The following is a 24,191-nucleotide window of genomic DNA, read 5'->3' as shown; positions in this document are numbered from 1 at the left end:
ACTGCCAACTCAAAATTAAGAGCCAACTCTCCTTCCATCTGAGCGACAGCCACCCCTGACTGCTCAGTTGTTCTGGAATTAAATTAGAAGCAAATATTGTATGGCACATGCAAAATCTGTATGTTTTTCAACTATAATTATAGAGAGCATAAAATTGTTATTTCTTCATATGGAAACAGTGTGGATTATTGCTTCCACTCAGAAACAGAGCAGAGTATTTACAAAATGAACGCAGTGTCCAGTGTATAAATTGTTCATTATTGCTGGGCCGGCGGCACAATAGTGCTGTGTGTTTTTTTGTTTTGGAGTGCCAGTGTGATTTAAAGCTGCTGACCGCACCAGACGCTTACACTGCACTAGGCTCCTGCTGTCTCTCGTCCTCTATCATTTGTATCGATGGACATAGCCTGTCTGCTTGCCTGACAGTGAATCTCTTCTTCTCTTCTCCCTCTTCTCCCTCTTCCACCTCCCTCACTAACCACTGCTCTGTCCTCCGTCTCTCTTAGTTACCTCAACTCCTCCTCTCTCTATTTCTAGCATTTCCCTCCCTGTTTCTAAATATTCTTAGGATATATATTTTTCCCCCAAAGCCTAAAACTGACAAACTCAGCAAAATGTCTCATATTTACATGAACTACCAAAGCAGAGATTGTTTAACAATCACAAATGAACTATTTAGTCATTTTCAGACATTTTGCAGAATGTTTCACCTTTTTGCTAAAGCCAGATATGTCTCAGATTAACACAGTTATTCAGAAAAATTCAGGTGCACTTGCATTAAAGTTTCCATGTATTTAGTCAAATACCAACTGGGGTGGATTAAGCCAAGAGTATAGAGATAAATGAAGTGTACAATGATGGTCAGGCTGAGCAGCTATGATATAAACTTTGAATTATTAATGTAATTGCTAAATATATACTGCATTAAACACTATAGAGCCGAAAATAAGCCCAGTATCTATCTATCTATCTATCTATCTATCTATCTATCTATCTATCTATTTCAGAAGAGAAGAGGAGAGAGGAAAATATTAATTGAAAGGGATTAGAGTTACAACAAGGTCTTTATATCCACACATGAACAGAAGAGACCAGAACACAGAAAATGGAGTTGCTTGACCAGTTTAACACAAGAGTTCATTGACCTACTACGGCGGCAACATTACAGACCAACAAATGTGTACATTTCTCTCAGCATCTCTCTCTCAAACACACCAGAGAGAGAGAGAGAGAGAGAGAGAGAGAGAGAGAGAGGCCCCAAAAGGTACCTGTGTGTAGAAAAATCCTTCAGTGTAGTTAACACCTGTGTCTGCAGAGAGATCTAGCAGCTCTCTGCCCACCTTTGTTTCAAAACACCGTTGTGATGTTGATGTTTTTGCTCAACCAACAACAAATGTTTACAGCCTATATGATATTTGTTCTACTTTTCATTGGCTAATATTAAAATTATTTTTACATTATTTTCAGGGATAAACCAATTTCCCTTAGATTATTAAAGTTTATACTTTATGCATTGTTATTGCCTCTTTCAGATGGTTAAATTATTATTTCTGTTATATTATTGTACTGTTAACATGCAAAAGGCTACTAGGTTATTATGTAATTTGGTAGTTAAATCTGTAACAATGCACCGTCCTTTGTAAATTATGTGAAAAATTTAAATTAATTAAATCTGATTTTAATCTATCTTGCCCTATCTCCATGTTTCCTTGAGTTGAATAGCAAAAAAAACAAAAAACAAAAACAAAAAACACATCATCTATTGTTATCCACATCCCAGAACAGGTTTGAGGGAGCGCCCTTTACTCGGCACTTTCCGGCACTTTTCGTCGATGTTGATGTTGGGCTCGTCGCCGCCTCTCCCAGACTGCTTTATGTCTGGCAGCAGAGACCATGCGCGGTCGCCATATTACGGAGCACCCCTCCCCTCCAGCCCCGTCACAGCCCAGAGCCACAGCAGCGGTGCAGGAGGCTACATACTGAACAACGCTACCGCTGGGGAGGACCAGTGATACAGCAAAACCAGCACCAAAAAAAAAAACGAGGATTCAGTGGAATGGATTAAAACCTTTGGCCGCGACTATTAAGCGATCGTATTGGCTTTTACATCGCCGTGCACCGGATGAAAGGTCGCTTGTTTTCATTTTCTTTCCTTTGAACGAACCGAGCAGTTGAAACGACTCACCACAGTCTGTGTTTAGCTAGCCGGTGATGGAGACTGGCAGCTAGCTAGCCGACGTTACCCCTCTGTCAGGCTAGCATCTGATATAACGCTGACTTATTCGGCAGCTGTTCTGTTTTTACTGCCCGTGTTCATCACAACGTAGCATCTCGTTAGGAAAACCCCGCAACATGTTAGATTGTGTTGAGTAAATTCACAGACGGACAACAGCGGGGGGTTAGCCGGCGAATTACAACTGGCATCAGCTGACGTTAGCTTGCTAGCTACTCGGCGAGCGGCCACTAGCTTCTCCTGCCTCGTTGTCACTGGAAAACACTGAATCCTGTATGAGAGGCTGTAAATATTGGCACGACTTCCCCTGATATTTGAGAACAGCCACCCGACGCTTAGTTCACATATTTATTTTTGATCGTGTTGTCTGTTGACCGTTGTTTTGTCAAAACGGCGCCGTTAACGAACTGCAACCTTATTGCATACTGTCAGAGACCAACTACCCCCCGGATCCTCTCGAAATGCATCATCCGGACCCTGCAGGAGACTCTGGCAGTGTTAGAAAGATGGCGCACCCGGCTGTCTTTCACAGGAGGGGTAGCAGCACAGGCAGCGGGAGCGGCTCCACGCTGTCAACACCGGCAAACCCGGTGGTCAATAACAGCCACGTCTCAGCCGACGATTATCAGCCCTCCCTGTTGATTCAGTGCCAACCTCCTGCTGGTTCATCCTCTCCGGGTCCCCATCATCCGCCTCCCCACAGCCTGAATCTGCATTCCCAGCCACAGCCCGCACAGTCGGCCGGGGCTCAGATGAAAAAGAAGAGTGGTTTCCAGATCACAAGTGTGACTCCAGCGCAGATATCTGTGAGTACCAACAACAGTATTGCAGAGGACACAGAAAGCTACGATGACCTGGATGAGTCCCACACAGAGGATCTGTCTTCTTCTGAAATCCTGGATGTGTCCCTCTCCCGAGCTAATGACATAGTTGGAGGAGAGAGGAGCTCCTCGGAGGAGACTTTGAATAATTTCCACGAGGCAGAGACCCCTGGAGCTGTCTCCCCCAACCAGCCTTCACACCCTCATGCACTGAACCAGGCTCAACAGCATGTCGGGGCCATGGTGAACGGGACTGTGCACCATCACCATCAACACTCTCATCACCCTAACCATGCCCAGGTATACTCTCTGTCCTCTGGGTCTGGGAGCATCCAGTCTGCCCTCACTTCTGGAGCTTTACCTTGTGTCACCCAGAAGATGCCTTCTAATATGGGGGGCCCTCAAGAGAATGTTTCCCAGGCTGGCCCTCCAAATATTGTTGCTCAGCCTGTGGGGGTTGTGGCCTCGGGATCTGTCCCTGGAATGCACAGCTCTGTTACAGGCACTACAGTTAGCATAGTTAATCCCCAGACCAGCAGCGTTAGTAATGTGAATATGTTGAGCTCTGCCAACGTGCCTGTGAGAGGGGGGATCAGCACGAGTGCTAGCAGTAGCAGTGGTGGCTTTCCTCTCAATGTGATAAGCAGCAGTGGGGGCAGTGGAAGTGGCGCTGTTGCAGCTGGGGGTGGCCATATGAATGCCACTAAAATCAGCATGATCCAGCAACACCAAAAGATCAGCTCCAATATCACTATGACTACTACGACTTCTGCTGTTGCTGCTGCTGCTGCTGTCAGTGCCTCTGGAGGCATGGGACTCTCCAGTGGGATCCAAGGAAGAGTTGGATCTGCTGTGCTGCAGCCTGTGAGTGCCCCTGTCACAGCCATGGCCACAACCTCTGTATCATCTACTCCTGCCCCAGCTCCAGCCCCTGCGGTGGCTACCACCAGTTCTCGCTTCAGGGTGGTGAAGCTGGACTCTAGCTCTGAGCCCTTCAAGAAGGGCAGATGGACATGTACTGAATTTTATGACAAGGAAACCCCAGCCTCTGTTCCCAGTTCCTCTGCATCTGATGCTGGATCTCACAGCATGCGTCAATATGTCTCTGAGAGCTTTGCTGGGGCCTCAGAGAGGGAAAGCACAAGTGGTAGTTCTGTGAGTAGCACTATGAGTACACTGAGCCATTATACTGAGAGTGTGTGCAGTGGAGAGGCTGGGGGACCCCCAGTGCCCCAGCATGCCCAGGATTATGCCTCCCCTCCTCAGGGCTTTCAAGGAATCCTCCCCAGTGGCTTAAGCATGGGGGTATCCCTAACTCAACCTCACATGCACGCCCAGGATATTACCCATTCACATGTGAAAACTACTGTGGCCCCCACAGCTCCCACAAACATTCATCAGCCTGCTCCCATGCAAGGCCACCAGACCACCATAGGACTCCCTACATCTTCTGTACCCCAACAGCAGCTCACCTATGCCCAGGCAGTTGCTAATCAACCCCCAGGCTCCACACAGGGCCTAGTGGGGGTTCAGCAGCAGAAGATGGGCTATACTTCCCTGCCACAGCAGCCAGCTGCTGCACCCCAAGCAGCCCCAGTGCAAGTGAGGCCGCCCGAGTACGCCCAGCCACATCAAGGTATCCCTCAAGCTGCTGCTTCTCAATCTCTGTCCAACCAAGGTGGATCAGCTCCCCCTGGACCAGCTAATGGATCCTGTCAGATGATAGGAGGCCCTCAGCAGTCACAGGCACTCCTCCACACACAGCCTCAGCAGCAGCCTTCCTCTCTTCAGGCCACCACCTCCACAATGCCCTCGCATGTTGGAGTAGCAGGGCTTGGCCCGCAGCCTCAAAGCCACCCTGGCCATCTGGATTGCCAGCAGCAGCAGCAGCCACAGTCACTCCCAACACAAATCCAAAACCCGGGCCTGGGCGCCCAGCTGCCCACTTCTGTCCACCAGAGCCAAGTGTCTGCACCAAGTGTGCCTCCGACCAACCCTCAGAGTGATCCCCAGGGCCAGCCCCAAGCCCACAACACTGGGAATAGTGGTAGGATGCCCCCACAGGTTATTCCCCACAGCCAGTCGTCTTCTGCCAGCTTGTCCCAGGACCACAGCAGTGCCCAGGCCCTCGCTCATGCTGCCCAGGCCAGTGCTCTGTATGCTAGTCTGCCCACCTTTACCACTACTCAGCTGCAGGATGCCCAGCGGCTGCTCCTCCAGCACCAGTCGGCTCTGTTGGGGCTGCCCAAGTTGTCCGGAGGGGAGGCTGGATCTGGATCCAGCACTGGCCAGGGTCAAGAAGCGGAGGGCAATACCACCACCGCCAGTGCCTTAACTGCATCAGCTGGTCTTAAGTCCGTTGATGGAGAGGAGGATGGGTAAGAGCTCTTATTTCCTCACTCTTTCTGTTCATACTCATTTGATTGGCTGCAACTGAATTTCAGTGCAGGCATATGTGATGTGTCTGGAATCAAAGTATATTAGTGAGAGATGCATGATGTTAAATGGGTGCTTGTTGCCTTACTCAGCATTCAGAGGCCTATTTGAAGCTGAATGATTTCACTGGTTGCCGTGGCAGCTGTGAGGGAAGAAAAGTGTTATTGTTTTCCTAGATAGCCAGCAGACAGTGGCCAGGCTGCCACAGTCTGTCTCTCCTCTGTCAGCGGGACACAGTGCAGGGCTCAGCTGGATGTGACGTCTCTCTTCTTTATCAAGTGGCTGCAGTGATTCGACATTTTACCTAGCCTGCCTGCTTGCTTGAATCCTGACTGTTCTTTAAAGTGCACAGTTTCTGCTGGGTGCGCAGTTCGCTGTACTCACTCTCAGCACCTTTGGTTGTTGACAAGCAGTTAGCACGATGGAGGCTGTATCATTATTTCAATAGAGATGGACAAAGGCAGGCAGCTGCAAATGTGATAGAAATGAAATGTGTTGTCTTATTTCACAGATGAAATAAAACCTTACAGCTAATGTTTAATTTTGTTTTACACTGCATCTTGTAAAGTAAGGCTTAAAAGAATACTCCTTCTACCTTTCGATGAACTCATATGGACAAGGTGGTGGTTTACTTGTTGACGTGAGAGGTACAGTGCAGTAGTCCTTTTCCTTCAGTAAAAGCTTATTGATTTTATTAAGTGCTCTCTCTCTCTCTCTCTCTCTCTCTCTCTCTCTCTCTCTCTCTCTCCCTCCCTCCCCATCCCTCTTTGTCACTCCTCTCCTGTCACTACAGTTTGCTAGTGATTTATGCTATGACCCAAAACAAAATCCCAAGAAATGTTCTCCCAATAATATGTTTTAAGAGCTCATTTTGAGGTTAGACAGGAATTTTAATCACCTTGCAGCAGCAGGAAATTGCTCACCTTTCAGTCACTCCTAACAATCGTAAGCCTTTTTTCCTGACTAATGAAAAAATTTCAATTAGCTCTAGCTCTTAGGATATTTATAATAAACAGGTAAGAAGGAGACACCAAGATGGATTGATCACTATGAACGTAGAAAGTAAGATGGATGTAATGATGGTAGTTTCTTTACAGCGTGTCTCCACGGGCCAGTTAGATGGATACTTAAGGATGGCGACTGTTATCACATGATGTTTAACTCTGAGGAATGTGAAATCTATGTGGGATCAGGTGGATTATTGTCTTTGATGATAAGCAGCATTTGGGTGAAACCAAAGCCCTTCTTACAAATGAGAAGATTGTCTTGGTGAATTACGCTCACGGTTCAGTTCTGTCTAGTTTACCTGCTGTCACACAAGTGCAATTATCTGACAATGGACCTTCACTGAAAAAAATAGTAGTGCAAAATCCAAAGATGACGGCGCAGTCTCATCAGCTGACGCAAACACACACACAAAGAAGGCATGTCCCAGTCACGCCCGAGTCCTTTGATATTTGATATATCTTAAATGTGCTGATACTGAACTGAATTTATTTGACTAAATTTGCTGACGAGCACTTTCAAATCACTTTACTCAGTTTCCTTGTTATAAACGGCACAGTTACATTAAGATAAACTAAACTTAATGGATTCAGTAATTTTCCACAAAAACTTGTGTTCAGCACTAATGATATCGTACAGTACACAATTCAAAGAGCTCTTTTACAGCTGATCAAGCCCTGTAACCATCACTGAGGTCAGGCTGCTTTTTGCTGGTTAACATCACTCTTTCATTATCAGCCACATGACAACTAACTGCTGAGGGAATATGCATATGTATTATTATGTATTAATATGTATTCATGATTGTCAACTGAATGTCTTTAAGCTGAGCCTCAACAGCAGATGAAAAAATCTTAATTATATGAATTCTATTTTAAAATGTTAAAGTTGGTGAATGAGACAATCTTATCTATTTTAATTGTAGACCAACATAGGCGAGTCTTTTAGAAAAAAAGGGGGGAACTGCATAATAATGAAAATGTATAATATGAATATAGGCAGTGGATCCAGTATCTAGAAGATTTCACATAACAAACAACTTATGTTACTATTGTGGATTTTGAAATATTAAAATTTCATTTTGAAGTGTTATTATTATTTGGACAACAGAACTTATGAAAATTCATAATATGATTCAATTTGAAGTTAATGTCCAATTATCGAATTATTAACCTAAATCTCACTGAGCCAACTTAAGGGTGGTGGCTATTGATTACCATGACCAAATGATGCTTATTTTTTGTAAAGAGGCAATCAGTGATTTCACCTTTTTAAAGTCACCTTAATGGAAACATTGCTAAGACCTGGGACTCTTTTCCTTATGTACTAATTGCAGAGGAGCCAGCCCCTGTCATGAAAGCTCACTTGTTCTTTGTCTGGTAGGAATGTGTCAGCAAGACCAAAGTCCCTGTTGTCTGCTGTGTGGCTTCTGCCAACATACACTATTTTCAGGTTTTAATGAGGATGATGACCCTGCCCCTTATAAATCACCTCTGAAGGCACAGTGCCTAGTATCTACGTGTGTGTGTGTGTGTGTGTGTGTGTGTGTGTGTGTGTGTGTGTGTGTGTGTGTGTGTGTGTGTGTGTGTGTGTGTGTGTGTGTGTGTGTGTGTGTGTGTGTGTGTGTGTGTGTGTGTCTCTGAGGCATCATTAATATGTTTAAGATGGATGGATGTCTGTATGTGTGTACGAGCAGGCCGCTGATTGACTGTTGTGGGTTATAGGCCATTAATGGTAGAACAGTAATTAGGAAACGGTGCTGAATATTTAAAAGCATGGGCCAAATGTAACTAATGTGAGAGCAGGTATTCTAACATGCTCGTATGCAGGTTTCCACACGTATGAGTCTTTGTACATGAGGATGTGGTTTTGTGTTTTCTCTTTGCGTGTGTGTGTGTGTGTGCTGCTGCTGCTGTCCTTTAGTTCTTGTTTCAAACCTTCAGACTGAAGACAGTCGCGACAAGAGGTAATACAGACTGGTTAGCAAAATTTGCTTTGTTCAGGAGGACCGGGGTGTCGAAGAGAAGTTAGGGTTTGTATTAATTTTATGTGTATAGTATTACTTTAAGTTCTACTGTCATATGAAACACACAATTTTAAGGTTTCTCATTTTTATTTCTGTTAGTTTTGTTCATTTTTATGATGTGTGTTGTTGTGTGTTGGTGAGGTGTTGTGGTGAGATTTGGCTGTAAATTCATTTCACATACTGTATTAAGGTCTGATCATGTTTAACTTAAATTACACCTCAGACACCGAAAAACTAATTTGGTCGGGAATTGGGAAAACACTGTTTTTCATAAAGAGTTGAGACTTTGTTCCGTGTTCACATACTTTTTGTTTTGTTTTCATTTTTGTTATTTTTGTTAATATTTGTTTGTTCTAATTTTTATTCTGGTGAAGTTTCAGTGTTAGTAATAACAAGATATGATACCACCTCTTTTTGGTCGTCTTGTCATCCTGAAGGGCTCCCTTTTAATACAAAGTGACACATTGACAAACAGTTATTCTGGCTTTTGATGAAGAGGTGCAGCGTCACATGATTCCGCCCAAGCTTTGGTTTGTGGTTACAATCTGTCACGTGTAAATATGGGGAATTCTGCCGCTAAATATTGTCTGTTGATTTATATATGTTTGTTTGCTCCAGACAAACAGATACGTGCTTCATTTTTCCCACTGGGCGCAGATGTCAGCAACATTCGACACCAGTGGTGTGTTGAACAGCAGAAGTAGAAGTGGGCGCTCTGGCAGCCCTGTGTTTAAAAACACACACAAGGGCTGCGTTGGTGGATGTATCCTCTGTAGCTAATATGACTGTACTGGCCAACGTGGTGCCAAAGACTGCACATTGTGTTGTGGCACAACTTGAGCGAGTTACAACTTCTTTGGTGAATAAACGTGCATCTTTTTGCCGAAGCCCCTCCTGTGCCAACCCAGTGGTTCCATCAAAATGAATGAGGATGCTGCGTTTTTTTTTGTAACACAGCACTATTGTTGGTCTGAAAAGTTGAGAGGTGTGTGTGTGTGTGTGTGTGTGTGTGTGTGTGTGTGTGTGTGTGTGTGTGTGTGTATTTGAATGTGTTAAGGCTCAGGGGAATGTGGGCTGGCTGGCAGCGTGATGCCTATCTCTGCGGCTCTCTGTTTTGAATGTAATCTTCCCCCTGGCAGCACAGGGAGCCAGTTTGTGCTGGGCCTGTTGCTCATTGTGTGGAGATCAACCAGATCCCCAAAATTTACAACACACAGAGGAAGTGACCCAGGTTGACCCAACCCAAAGTAGTCAGATCTGCTGTAAGCTGGTTGAGACCACTGAGGGCACAGCAGACTGGACGAGATGGAACCAGACTGAACACTAGAGTTGCGCATCACTGTCCCAGCTCTGATAAATCCTGCCATTGTGTGGCTCCTCTGTTTCCTCCATCAGTGGCTGCTGTGAAGATGAGCACTGGCTTGATGAAGTTTATACCATAGACTGTGGCTGACCTGGGTCCAGATGTTCTTGTCTGTTGTTCTACAGTCCATTTTTAGATAAAAGCGATTTTTCTAAACATTGGCCACATCTTGGACTGTTTGTCTTTTCAGGCCAAATTGTCCTTAATGGCTGTACCCACAGCGGGGTGAGTTCAGGGGCAAACTGTCCTGTGCTGAACCTGACCACTGAACCACATTCAGAAACTATCTTAAGATAAATTGAGAAGTTTCACATCCTTTTGCTAGAAAGTAAAAATTTCATGTATCTTGATATGAGCTGATACAGTTGTTTCTAGCATTTTCTTTGGTTTTCAACAAAAAACAACTTAATTTGCTTGTTAAAAAAAACCCCAAAAACCAGAACGTGGAACGTGTCCAGTTTGTGTTTATTAACAGAGGCCCTTGATGAATTTCAGTGTTTAAAGTATTTGAAGTTGTTAATGTTTAGTAGAAGAATGTTTCCTTGTTAAATCGAAAAGAAAATAGAAAATTAAAAAAAAGAAAGTATTTTGATGAATGAATGAATTATAGAATCAGTATTCATTTGATGGTTCCAACTTCTTCAGTTGAGTTGGATATGGTTGGTGGGACAAAACAAGATATTTGATAACATCAGCTGTAGTTTTCTGATGTTTTAGAGAGATTAACAGAGTAATTGAGAAAATCAGCAGTTCAATAGACGCCGTCAGTAATTGTTAGTTGAAATCCTGATTATATCACTGCTGGTCAGTCCAAATTAAAAAGACATTTAAAAAGCTGGATAGTCCAAATTATTGCTCTGATTAGAGCAATTCTTTTGTAAACCAGTTTCAACGAGCCTCACAAATGTTGAGATTTTTTAAAACCATACTGCCAAGATCATTTTTGCTGAGTGCAGCTGGGAGATGAGCGATGGACTTAGTATGCACACAAATTGCAACACTGGATAGGCGTTGTGCTTTCTTTAAGAAGTGAGAACACACTGAACCACAAATGTATTTTTTTGTTTTTTACATAGCAAATGCACTTATATTGTTGTAGTGTTCAGCTGTGGCCTTTTATATAGAACTCCTGTTTGTCCATAGTTGCACATTACTGAAGTGTTTCACTAAAAGTAAACAGCATTTGTTATTTGTTATGCTGCTGACACCTCCCCCCATTCCTACCACATAGACCAAGCCAGAGAACACCAGAACACAGCAGAGCAGCAACATGCTGTGTGAGAGAGAGAGAGAGAGAGAGATGGGGGGGGGGGGGTCTCACCACACGCTACTGAATATTTACTATGTCTTTTTAAGCCAAGCAGTGAAAGCATGAATGGCAGAATGAAACTGAGCAAGGAGATTATGATCAATTCACTGTGTGTTGATGAAACGGAGGTTAACACAGACCACTCACATCTGCATGTATCTATAAATCGCATCATGTCTTTGTCTGTTGCTTATTTGCATGCTTTGTGTGTGTGTGCAGGGTCATCATTGATTTCATCTGTCTCTGCCACCTTCTTGCTGATGGTTTATTTTTTCCATCAATAAACAGTGTTTCACTTAAGAGTGCAGTGGGAAAACTAATGGCTTGTAATGGATGATAATGGATTGTGTTTTTAGTCTGCCTTTCATCTATGAGAAAATTGCCCTCCCACCCCTGGACACACACACACACACACACACATGGGCAGACAGAGCCCCATGATAGTCTAACCTCATTAAAAAACTGCTTCTGCTGTTTTCCCTTTTTGTACCTGTACATAACAGACAGAAGCAGTTAGATTTGAGTATTTTTGTGCTTCCACTGAAGGAGTTTATATAAAATATATGGGTTATCCTTCAATTTTTGTGTCTCTTTTATTTTTTGCATTAAAATGACAAAATGCATGGTTTTGTGGTTGATTGCCTTGCTGTTTAATTATCTTATTAGTTCAGCAGAACATACACTGCTAAATGATTTGGTCTGATTCTCAGTGCTAACATTGGCCGCTTTTGGCTTCATGCTCTACTCTGTCCCTGTGCTTCGTCTCCTCTGCTTCATCCCTTTCCACTTAATAACAACTTCAAAATCAAAAGCTGCTCCTGGGCAGGGCCAAGCTCTGAAATGAGCATCGGTTAGGTGATGTTTCTATATCTAAGTGAACCATTGTTAAGTTCAAGCTGCTGTTATATTCTGAGCCAGTTAGCCTGTAACTTGTCTTTTGTCTGCTGCTTCACCTTAGTAATGCTACTGTTACCTGTCTGAGGATCCTGATCCTTTTCCACTAGTCCTTCCAGGTTGCTGTGTTTCTTTGTTTTTGGGGTTTTTTTCCTGAGCGGATTCCACTTTGTCATTGGTCCATGTTTATATACCTTAAAGCTCATATCATTGAAACCTGTCTGTATATGATAGCGAGAGATGCGGCAGCAGCAGAGAGGACTCGTAGCGTTGTAGAGAGAGGGAGAGACAGAGATTTGCTAAGCGCACCAAGTGTGTTGTCCAGGGTGGAGGGCTGTCTGTCTGATGCAGCACTTCCAGTCAGTTGTCTGGCCATCCACACCGGTGTCGGGGTAAATGTTGGCTGAAGATTATCAGACGTCGCTCGAAAAGTGTGCAGGAATTTCCTGCATTAAAAGTGCTACGTTTGCAGGAATCGATGAAACCTTCAATCCTGCACTGAAATTCAAGCACTGGGCTAAATATGTGTCGGTGGGAGACGTTTGCTGGAGCTGCTACATTGTTGTAACATGATGTTAGAGTCCTCATTGTTTCTTTTAGAAGCCAGCTGATTGGACCTCAAGATCAAGAATAATTACGGAGCACTCACGACTTTGTAGTCACTGAGGGCTCCTGTTATCTGCAACATGTGTGACATGCATACATTACACATATAATGCATGTGTAATGTATGTATGACACTATGAAATGGTGTCGATGGAGGTTTCATCTTTAGCCACACATTTTTATCTTTGGGCTTTAGTGGGCTGCCACTGTCATTCCCCTAAACATGCTGGCAATGTGCTGAATCATGGCCGGCATTCCTGTGGCCAGAACACTGTCCAGTCAGCTCCAGGAATTACACACACACACACACACACACTCTAAAAGAAAAAACGCAGTGGATGACTTTGCTATTGTCATAAGCATTCCTGCCTATTTCTCCTCGGTGTCTTTCATACTGTTTGTTCTGTTTCTTTCGCAATTTGGTGCAGTGTTTATATCAGTTTCTTACAGCCTGACAGGAATAAAAAGTGCCAGTGTCATCCCAGGATATGAACAAAGAGCCAATAAAAAGATAATGACACAGTACCTTTCTTGTTATCTGTGTTCTCGGATACACATCGGCTGGGTAGTTTTTGAGTCTGTGAGCAAAACTCTACAGAGAAGCCTTATTTTTAACTCAAAGAGCAATATGAGATGCTGTGAGACAGTGAGACACACATGATACTGATTAAATGTCAAACATAGCTTTATCTGTAATGAGTCAACTGTCCTTTGTGCGCAACAATGACAACTACTCTTATGGAGTTACATATTATTTACTAGATTTAACACTTGATTATTATCATGATGTAGATGTTGTTACGACATAAGTCAGGATGAGGTATCAACTAGGGAAACAAGCCATTGCTTTCATTATTGGTGAATCTGACAATTATCCTAGAGGTCAAGGTGAATTTGATTTTGGACTTTAAGTCAGACATAACATGCTAGGATATGCAGTTTACTATTGTAAGAAAATAATCAAATATTCACCTTTGAGAGGCTTGAAGAACTGATTTTCAGTGAAAATATTAACTGATTGTTGTCAGAGTTTCAGTCCACTACTTGACTAATGTTTAAGCTGTAGAGTAAACACAGTAAAAATGCAGAATTTGTGGAAACTGTGGTGCGATCACTGCAAAAAAGGCATTTAAAAGGACGGATGCCAACAGACAAATGTCTTGTTAATACACACCAGTTTATTACAGTGCCTCTCAAAACACTTAAATTTATTTGCTATCTTTTCTCTTAGAGCTAAAAGTAGGGTTAGTGTTGGCCTCACTTAGCATAAAGACTGGCTCTGTGCTCAAAAATACACTGTGTACAGTTCATAAATAACAGTTGTAAATTTATCTGCTTTGCTTAAATTAATGGAGTCTGTTAGCTTCAGCCTTTCTGCTCAGCTGTGATGACATGAGAGCTCCAGTCTCTGAGTGTCTTTTCCCATAGGGTTTTATATTCATTCACTCTCACTTTGTGTGAGCTAATCCCCTTTTCTATGCTCTGTGGCTGAATGAGGAAGGCTGGTGGAGGGAGGGGTCAAGTTTTTTTTTTTTTTTTTTTTTTTTTTTTTTTTTAAATCTTTGGCCTTCGATAGTCTAGCCAGCAGCTTCTCTTATTAGCAGGAATAAAGCACAGAGACACTTGGCTCTTCATCATGTGTATGTCCAGCAGTTTAACGCCCGTGGTCTGTACTCAGCATTTCTTACATGTTGAATTTACATAGGTAGCCCACCCAAACAGACACACTCCCACCCAAAGAAAAGACATTCTTTAGTGTTTCATATGTCACACTCTTATTTCTTTTTAAGTCTGTCTTGAAATGCAGAAATATCCAGGAATGGTGAAATCATAGTAAGCTTTTGATCGTTGAGCTCACTACTGTTTTGAAGCAGACTGTCTACATCCCTGCCCTTGAACCTCTACTTTTCTTTGGAGGGACCAAAAGTATATTTTCAGTTTGTGGGAACCCGTGTCCTACTAGTCTCTTTACTTCAAATCTCTTTCGCCAAGTGATTAACACTTTTAAATCAATTTGGTATGAGCATTACATACCCAATAAATTCCTTCTGGTTGCTATTGGCACTGTGACAGTGGCATTAATGCCAAGTATAGTCTGCCTCCAAACCATTTTCAGCCCTGTAAACAGTGCTGTACTACCCCCTGCTGGCTGGCAAGCTGTGAACAGCCTGCGTACACCAGGCTTATCACACTGTATGCATGTGTACTGTGTATGTATCGCGGTGTGGCAGTCTGAATGCTGTTTTTAGGATTAAAAGCACCATATTTGTGTTAATTTCAGTGATCAAATGACCATGGAGGAGTGCTAAAGTGCCACTGCTGTGTGCTGCTCTGACATGTTAGCCTTGATGCTGGGAGGGAAACATGGAGCAGTAGAGCTGTACATTCATTCCCTGGAAACAGGCAGAATGGACAGTTAGTGTGGTTCACTGTCAGTAAAATGTGTACAGGGTTTGTCAGCTGATCTAATCATTTTTACACAATGAATAAAAATCTTTTTGGCAATCTTATCATGCTCTTGCTTATTGGTAATGTAGCAATTGTTTTCATTCTTTTTTGCTAAGCTATGAAAGTGACCATTAGATTTTTGTTGCTTTGTTTGAGATTGTCCATCACCGTAATCATTAAATCTATCCTCTGAAGCACTGTACAATTTCAACGTGGTGCTGCATTTGAAAGTGAATCGGTCTGAAAAGGTTCATGCATTCATGTGCTTCAACATCTGAGACTTGAATCATGTGAGAGTTATTGAGGTCACAAAGCATTTGAGAGTCTTAAAAGTCACATACATGGAGATGTGAATTCCTGTGGAACTGCTTGGTTAAAGGTTTTTAGGATAAAATGATCTTATAATCAGTGGTGACGTTAATTCCCATGAAGTAAATTGATAAGAGTGGGAAAAAAAAAAGTTTCATAAAACAAATCTCAAAGTAAGCCGTGAGGGAGGAGCAGAAGGAAGTTGGAAAAGTAGTTGGCCAGTAGTAGGTAATACTAACTAAGCACTGGGGGCAGCATTACCCAGAATCCTCTCCAAAGTGTGGACAGGACAATGTAACATGAACTGTCTCTCTTCTGAAGAACTTGTGGAGAAGGTAGACTGAAACTTGAGAAACAACCATGCACACATCTTTATTGCCGGGTTGCTTTATAGCATTTAAGGTGTGATGACAGGTAAAGAGCTGATGAAAAGGGGGATTAGCTGTGAAAAGAATGCAGTGTTCTTTTCTCACAGTGAGATTGTGCACCTGAAGTCACATCACGTTCCTCTCAAATGTACACACTTGTTTGCTTAATAGTTTATTTAATGCTTAATACTTTACTTTATTCTTGAAGTGGTGGTTATAGCACCCTGTAACCACCCACTTTAACAGGGCTGACTAAGTGAAATGAGGATGTGATGTCATCTCACTCTACTTAGACACATAAAATGAGCAAAGGACTGTTAATAGTCACTGTTGTAGGAATTAGAGTTGCATGTTAAGTTTATTATGTGTGAATGTGGACAGAGATGAGGACAAAAGCTGAAGCAGTGCAGTTTACCAGGGGCAACTCTACACTACAAGTGTTTCTAGTAGTATATTCTAGTAGTATATTTTAAAATACACTGTACATGAGTTTTCTCCAAATACAAAGGGAGGTAGAAAAGTAGCTGTGAAGAACATGTAGTAACTCATTCAGCAAACATTAGAAGGTAATAACGAAATAACCAAGCTGAAGGGAAGAAAGTACAATGTTGAGTTACAGTGCATGACATTAGCAGACACATCAGAGCCACGTCATCCACTGAGTAACTGCGCTTCGGTGAGAAAGCACAGCTCCTGAGGCAGTTTGAGTCTCTGTGGGCTACAAAAGGAACTGACCAAACCTTACCTCCTTTTGTCCTACGCCAGGCAGAGCTGAGATCTTCCAGACCCCTGAGGTTTCGTGTTCAAAGAAAAGCACTGAATGACTCAGCTGTAAGCTTGTCAGGTTTTTTGTGATGTCAGACTTATGTAAACATTTCTCTCTAGACCCTACGTACTGCGAACCAAATTTAACTATGCGTACAGATAAAATAACTGACATACACCACCTAGGTCCCAGAAGGTTTGAACGGGCCTATCGCGAGGAGTTGAATCAGTAGTAAGGCATGTATTGGCTTCAGTATTTGCCACTAGATGGTAGTGTGTAGCAGCTTATACCACTGAGGTCTCAGATTCTCTTCCCACAGCCAGTGGGATGTGCATTTAAAGAAGCAATACAGCACTGTGCCAATTTATAGATTGTTTTAAAGAATCAGATAAAGTAATGTGAGTGTTGTGTGAAGGCGGGTTTGACTGATTGAGCCAGGAAATTTTCTGTTGTGTTTTACTTAATGTGTGTCCCATTTTTTAAACATAAGGGTCATTTTGTTAGAAAACTGCTTAGCTCTGTTTCAAGGGTCAAAGACAATTTCCTGCAAATGATACAAACAGTAAAGTACAAATAGGATTCATAATGTGGCTCTGTTAATGTCAAAAAATCTAAAATGGAGTCTCTTTAACAGCTAAAGTCTGCTGCATAAGTAACTGTGTGTTAGACTCGGAAGGAAATTTAATGAATTGTTTGAGCTTTTGATGGACTGGGAACTTCACTTCTTGTGCTTGTTCATGTTAAAGATTAATTTTAAACATTGTTTTTTGCTGTAAATTGTAAGCCATTGTAAATCGGTATGTTGGTGTATTGCTCTTGATGAGTTTTACTTTTTTCTTTCTTTCATGTTTCCCTGTGGCCTGCCGTCCTGGTCCAACAGGTAAGACTTTTTTATTCTTCCTCTGACTCACTGTGATCCAATGTGTGGGTCAACAAATCCAGGTTAAGAAAAGGCGGTGTGAAGTTTTTCTCCTCTTTCTGTCGCAGTTAGGTTGACCTCTGATTCTCAACCAGTTTTAAATAAAACTGTGTCTACAATATTTGGTTCACTTACATCACACTGTAGCTCAATTTAGTTGGTGATTTGGATATGAGTAAAGGAAATGCATGAGGTTGGATTGTATTTAAGGAGGTTCCAATTTAATTGTAATCTATTTGTTATCAAGTTCACGTCCACTGTAACAGAACATAAATCTGTTCGCTCTTTCCTTTCTCGCAGGGGCAACTTACAGAAAGCACCATAAACAAAATTAAATTTTTATGTTTTTCATAGACTTATGAATTAAATCCTGGTTTGTCACCAGAAGATGGCAGCGTCCTCTTCCTGTGGTGTACAGTTATAATACTGTATCTGTTTGTTGATAAGTTGTAATCGGACTTAGGCGACCCTTTCCTCTATTTAGCTGTTAAGTGTTGGTTTTGTTTGTGGCCATCATTTCCGAAACTGTCTCCTTCCACTTGTTCATTTGTCATTGCAGGTGTAACTCAGTAATATCATACTCACTACGGGCGGCCTTAGTGACAATGTGAGAATTTGTAAAGGTCAAAGTTGTTTATGTAAGCAGTGTTCATTACTAGATATTCTCATCAGTACCATACCAGATTCCTAATCATACACTGGGGGTGGTGCACTGTAATTGAGCCTGAACTGTTATTATTAATTCACTTTATTAGGGATTCTCATAGTTGGCATATGACCTTATCGTGGCTTTGTGTAGTTGGAAAAGGGAAAATGCAGTAACTCATAGAAAATGTTTATAAGAGTAGAGATAACCAGCGAAGGATCGTCACTGCCTTGGCCTGCCTTCCTGTAAATCCGTGTAGGAAACATCAGTTAGTTTGTTTGTAGCTAAGCTGTACTTATGATAGCTCTGCTGTCGTCAGAGATTCAAGCCCAATGACGGTGGAGTCATCATTAGTTAATCCACTCATTGCCCTGTCCTCTTCACTTGTAACCTTGCATTACCACAGGCACACACTTCTCTATTCATGAATGAGAGGGCAGGGAAATGGCTCAGGGCTTGTATCTTAATTGTTTAAGGGTTATTGATTTGATGAACTTTCCCTGACCTGTTTCAACAGCTGATGATGTAAGGAAAAGAAAACAGGAGTAGTCATTCTTCTCTTAATGATTCTTATTTTCCAATCTATCAATTGATTGTATTTTTTAACCATTACATATTACGCAAAGACACACATTTCTGTGTGATTATATATATTCTGTACCAATGTTAGCTGTAAAAAAACAAAAAAAAACGTGATAAGGATTCTCTTGACCTGCAGATGCCAAAGACATTTCATAAAATAGGTGTACTTTGAGGCAAGATCGACACTCTCATTTTAAAATAGAGATACATGGTAAAATTCTTCATCAATTGATTGACAAATGATTTCTGCTGCACCCTGACCCTCTGCAGTGTCTTTTCTCTGTTTTCAGGGCCCCACTCCAAATTAGATCTAAGATAGACGTCAAGACTGATAACGTGCGTTGTGAAAGCAGTTATTGGCATTGTACTGAAAATACACAGGACCCCTTCTGCTGCTGTTGATGCTGTAGGCCAAATAGATCCATTTACATTACCAGTGCATCCACCCACAGCTTGCACTGATTCGGCTGAGAGACCTGCTGAATGTGATGGTGGGTGGGAGGCTGAGATGTAGACTAGGGCGTGAGGGAGAGATGACTCATTTGATTTTCTGATCCTATGAAGTATTAAGAGAAAACGGCCTCCCAGCAGCCAACACAAGCACACTCACTGAATATAATTCAGGTCGCTACGAGGTGGAGGCTCTGTAGCAGGTGTGTGTGTTGTTTTGTAAAGCTTTGTGACCCAGACACCAGTGTGAGTAATTTTTCCTCCCCCAGCAGACTCTTTAAATGGACATACTAGGAAAACAGATATGTTCTGCTCACATGGAGGAAAGTGGAAACTACTGACCATTAATACACTGAGTGTGTGTCTTTCCTTCGCGAAGACCAGTTTATGCTTTATCTTCAAAGTGAAAACATTTTCTAACATGTAGTTTCTTCAGTTCCAACCACTTCAAACTGGCCAAAGCTGAAAAGAAATCCCAGCTGATTTGATAAAAGGTTTCCCTAAACGGCTTGAGACAAAAGGCAAATCATTTTTTGATTTAAACATTGACATCACCGTGTTCTTCACTGTTTTACATGACTTACAAAAATCCATTGCTGTTGCTGTTAAATATTGACAGTAGCCTGTTTGTAGATGAATTTTTAATTTTAATTTTAACTACATACGAGTAACATTACCAAAATACATGTTATCATCAGATTCCTAAAACCGAACACCATTTATTTGTTCATATTACTCTTATACTTGCACTAGAAGGATCTATATATAAGTTCTGCTATTGCTACATAGCCGACATTAGCATTATTAGCTGTTTACTTACTAGTCTAGAAGAAACATTGTGAGTTCAGCATCAAACCTGATTCCTTTACTTGACAAGAGCTGTTCACAGACGTCAACGTTAACTCTTGTTTTGCTTCTATTTCTACCACTTCCTTTCTTCTACTGATGTTAGCATGCTAACAAGCTAGCTCTGCCCTATTGGCCCATCTCATCACTGCTCAGAGGGTGAAACATAAGCCTAACCTCTTGTATTGTAAAAACAACAGTGGCTGAAGCTCTTGGCAAGACTAGTAAGTGAACAGCTGTTAATGCTAAGGTTGGCTATATAGCGTCTTTAAAGTCCAATCAGACATAACTGCAGCAGAGACAAAATGCATGATAATATATGATTTTGTTAGTATTGTATCACATAATTTGTCAGGTCTGAATTGATGTAACTGTATTGATGGTTTTTAGCGGTTTAAAAGCAATTGTTGATTCTGTATTGATATTCCTATAAGGAGACATACCTGTCTACATTTTCCTTTCAACCCTTTCTCCCCTCAGCTTTATTGCTGTATTAGCATTATTTCTGTCCTCTGTTGTCTGGACCCGGAGTGCTGTGTGTTCTTTGGCTGCTAATCCTTTTAATGCCAGGTTTCACCCCACATTATTCAAACCTGCTGCTCACACACATCATACACCGCATTGCGTAACCTGGATCTTCTGCGAGTATAGGAGTTGTGACCTATTCACTAACGGGTTACTTCTCTTACCAGAAGGGACTGGTGCACTTACAAGGACATTTAAGGGTCATACAGCTGTTGGTGCATTTGAAGCCATTTTAATTCATTGTGACTTGTAGAGTCTGCTATTGGATTTTTGTGCAGACTCATCAATGGTGCAGTTAGACTGGTAACATAATCAGATCATTCAGCTATGGTGTGAATTCCACAGCTTTGTCTTTAAGTAGTGGATTGTAAAAATACAACTGCCAGTCATTGTACGTATTAGTTACATTTTAATAATTCTGCTCTAATATTTCCTTTCAGATGTAAGATTAAATGTGCTTTCTGTCTAAACAAAGTGCCAAAAAGAAATGAAAAAAATCCACATCAGTCAAACCATATTTGCGCAATTAGTTTTTGCGCCTCCTCTCTGCTCTCCCTCCATCCACCAATCTTTGAGACAGTGTGAATGCTGAGGCGGAGGATCTAGGCCATTCTGGCTCTGTGTCTCTGGCCGAGTCTCTCTCCCTCCTTCTTTCCTGCAGTGTGTGTTAGTATAGAGCGAGGACTAAGGACTTGCTGCTGTCAGCCCAAATGCTCCAATAGCGCTTCTCTCTCTTACGTATGGAGGCCAAAATGGCCACTCATCATTCCTCCCTGCCTCTCTGACTGACTCACTCAGTAGCTCTCTGTCATTCTCCATAGTCAGGGTGTGACTATGGAAAACCACTGCCAGGGCTTACTGGTAAAGTCTGTGTGCGCTTTCCACTATCAAACTCCAGCTCAGCCAAAAGGCTTTACAATTCAACAATTCAATAGGCCTCTTTTTTTCATCGCTGGGACATGCCAGGCCCCTTTTATCAACTTTTAGAGTTTGCATTTCCCCAGAAAGACAGCAGATGTTCCTTTTCCTGTATGACGCATTTTGCCAAAAAAAAAAAAAAAAAAAGGAATTAAACCAGAAACAAAACCAATGTACATACAGCATTTCTTTTGTCATAATCAAAAGGAAAGAATACTGAATAATCAGTCCTATTAATAGATAGAGCAAACTGTTACCATGGAACACATTTTAGTCATGCAGGCAAGGAGCTTTGGAAAGCAGTGCTAGTATACTGTGCATTAACATGGAAATAAACCATCATGCCGTGCTTTTGGCCTCTTGACTAGCCTGCTATCTGAACAGATCACCTCTCGTGTGATTTTATAATTTGTTAATGTTTTCAAAGGTAGATGAAATACATTTTACAAAGTAGTAGCTTTGTTTAGTAGATAACATGCATAAATAGATGACCCTGTTCTTGGATGCATACACTAACTGATGTATTCAGTAAGAATTTTTTTTGTGTGTTAGGTGTATGTGCACACTTTTTAGCCCTGCAAAGCCAGATTACATGTTTATTGATTCATTTTTTGCCACAGGCTTTAAGTTTGAAAAGCATCCACAAAGAATCATGACACTGGTCTGACAGGTACTTAACCAGTGTTTAGATGATCACTTGCTACTTGTTGAAACTCCTGAACATCCACAACAACTATCAGAGCTAGTTATGCTATATATATATATATATATATATATATATATATATATATATATATATAAGCAGGATGCTGTAACTGCATTCTTTCACTTTGTAACTGAGGATAAATTCCCTAAGTGCATTGCACAGATCAGAAATGTCAGCACCATGCTGTGGTTGGAACATGTCCTAATCACGTCCAGTGACGTTAGCCTGCTGTACAGTAGCCTAATGCTTTCCCAAATCATGCAGCGGCAGGCTTTCTAACTTTGGTCGTCATGTTAACTAATGTTATGATAAAATGATTCAACGTCAGTGATGCTAGCTGCTAATGAAAAGCTGCATTGCACAGCCACAACAAAGGCATGATGACACACACCCTAATCCAAGAGGGGGTTAAATCTATTCACTGACGTCGAGTTGGGTAACTAGAGTTATTGAAATTTGATTCAAGGTGTTTAGAGCATTGTAGTCTGAGTGTAGTTAGTGGGCTAAACTGAAGTGCTGTAAACAGGTTGCTGTAGGACTATACGACCCACCCAGAAGTCATGTGATACTGATTCACCCCAGCACATCGAGTCTGTTAGGACAAGTCAAATCCCCTGCATTATGCTCATCCTTCACCCGTTGTTTCTTGGCCGGCTGTCTCTAAGCCAGTGGACGCTCTGTGAAGCTCTGGGAGTGCATGTTGTGTTTTCTGTCTGCTGGGGCACTAAGCCATCTTAAGGCTGCCTTTCAATGAGATATGACAAGATAAGGCCTTGAAGCAGAGGGTCTCTTGTCTGTCACGCAGAGGGCTGCCATTGAAAACTAGAGGTTGTACCAAAAAAGTCATGATTCATTTGGAAACTGTGGACTAAACCAACAAGTTTAACCGTCAGGGCTGTTTTTGCACTTTTGATGGGATGACCAAAAATGACAACTTTGACCTCGTAGTGATTCTGACAACGTTTATGTTCTATGAAAAATACGTGACCTTCTTGGTTATCTCTGTCACCCCCTGGCTTTGGGGACAATCTATACCATATAGTCCCTCATTTGTCATATCCAAACCATGGCAGGATACATTAAGCGCATCGACATCAGTCTTGTGGTCTCAGTTATGTGCATATAAAACTACGTTATGCAAAGGAGACACATTAAGTGTATGTTGACCTGTCAAAAGACTTATTCATAGTGTTTGGGACAGTAGAGGACTAGGCAGAGAATTAATGATGCTGAAGTGATGTTGAAGAGTTGAGGCTGTGTGTTATTGTATATCTGTTACTCAAGCTATAGAGGGCAGAGGGCTTGTGGTGTAGGAGCAGGGAAATCACTGGGCCACATGCTAACCTCTGTTGATGGTTTATGTAACACCCAGTATCACATGATCACACGTCACCACCCACCCAGCTCCCATCTGTACTCAGTAATTCACTCACTAGTCAGCCATTCAAACACAAATGGATGACATACACACATGTACACAGTCATCATAACCTGGCACGCTGCCTTTGCTTCCCTTTGCAGCTGCACTCACTAATGCATGTATAGGGCGCGACGCAGATCTCTAAATTTAAAAAGGAGCGAGGGCTGCTTGAAAACACTAAACAAAGAAGCTTGGGACACACTGGTGTGTTACTTTGGAGTGTATATGTTCCTGCTAACGGACGGCTCCATGAGAGCGCGGGGTGTACGAGTGCAAGGCCATGACGAGATGGCAATGAAGCTTTTGTTCTGGGAGCTGGAGCAGCATCTCAAAAGGTAAAATAAAGACAGGGAACCCCCAGGGAGTTAGCTGCCTGGGCCAACCACTACAGTAGCTGCACACAAAGGGCTGCATGGCTATACTGTGCTTTCTATTGAGTCATTCATGGCTTCAGGGGTAGCATTAGCATTAAACTAGTTAACTGGGTGTTCATGACTCTGTAAGTTCAAATAAATTTAATTTCTACAGTGAGTAACTTGAAGGTTGTATTAATGTGTAGTAAACTATAGACGTGCTGAGGCAAAGAAGTTGACAT

The 24,191-nt window shown here is 42.1% G+C and overlaps 1 protein-coding gene across 2 annotated transcripts in view; it reads left to right on the top strand.

Moving 5' to 3' along the window:
• The first annotated feature begins 1,881 nt into the window (after positions 1-1,881).
• The window catches only part of LOC139634216 (TSC22 domain family protein 1-like), a 29,794-nt gene continuing 7,484 nt past the window's right edge, over positions 1,882-24,191 (top strand). The window contains exon 1 of one of the 2 annotated variants that reach the window (XM_071500574.1): positions 1,882-5,432. In XM_071500574.1, coding sequence (XP_071356675.1) covers positions 2,695-5,432 — 2,738 coding nt within the window. In that variant the 5' untranslated portion in view covers positions 1,882-2,694. Of the gene's footprint in view, positions 5,433-22,311; positions 23,932-24,191 lie in introns of those variants that run through there. The other variant, XM_071500647.1, reaches the window with a different exon arrangement.

The sequence above is a fragment of the Trachinotus anak genome, unplaced genomic scaffold (assembly GCF_046630095.1).
Source record: "Trachinotus anak isolate AG129_WGS33_773 ecotype Australia unplaced genomic scaffold, CSIRO_AGI_Tana_v1 ptg000001l, whole genome shotgun sequence".
Taxonomy (NCBI): Eukaryota; Metazoa; Chordata; class Actinopteri; order Carangiformes; family Carangidae; genus Trachinotus; species Trachinotus anak.
Note: the sequence above shows the minus strand (reverse complement) of the source record. Positions and strands in the feature narration are given on the sequence as shown.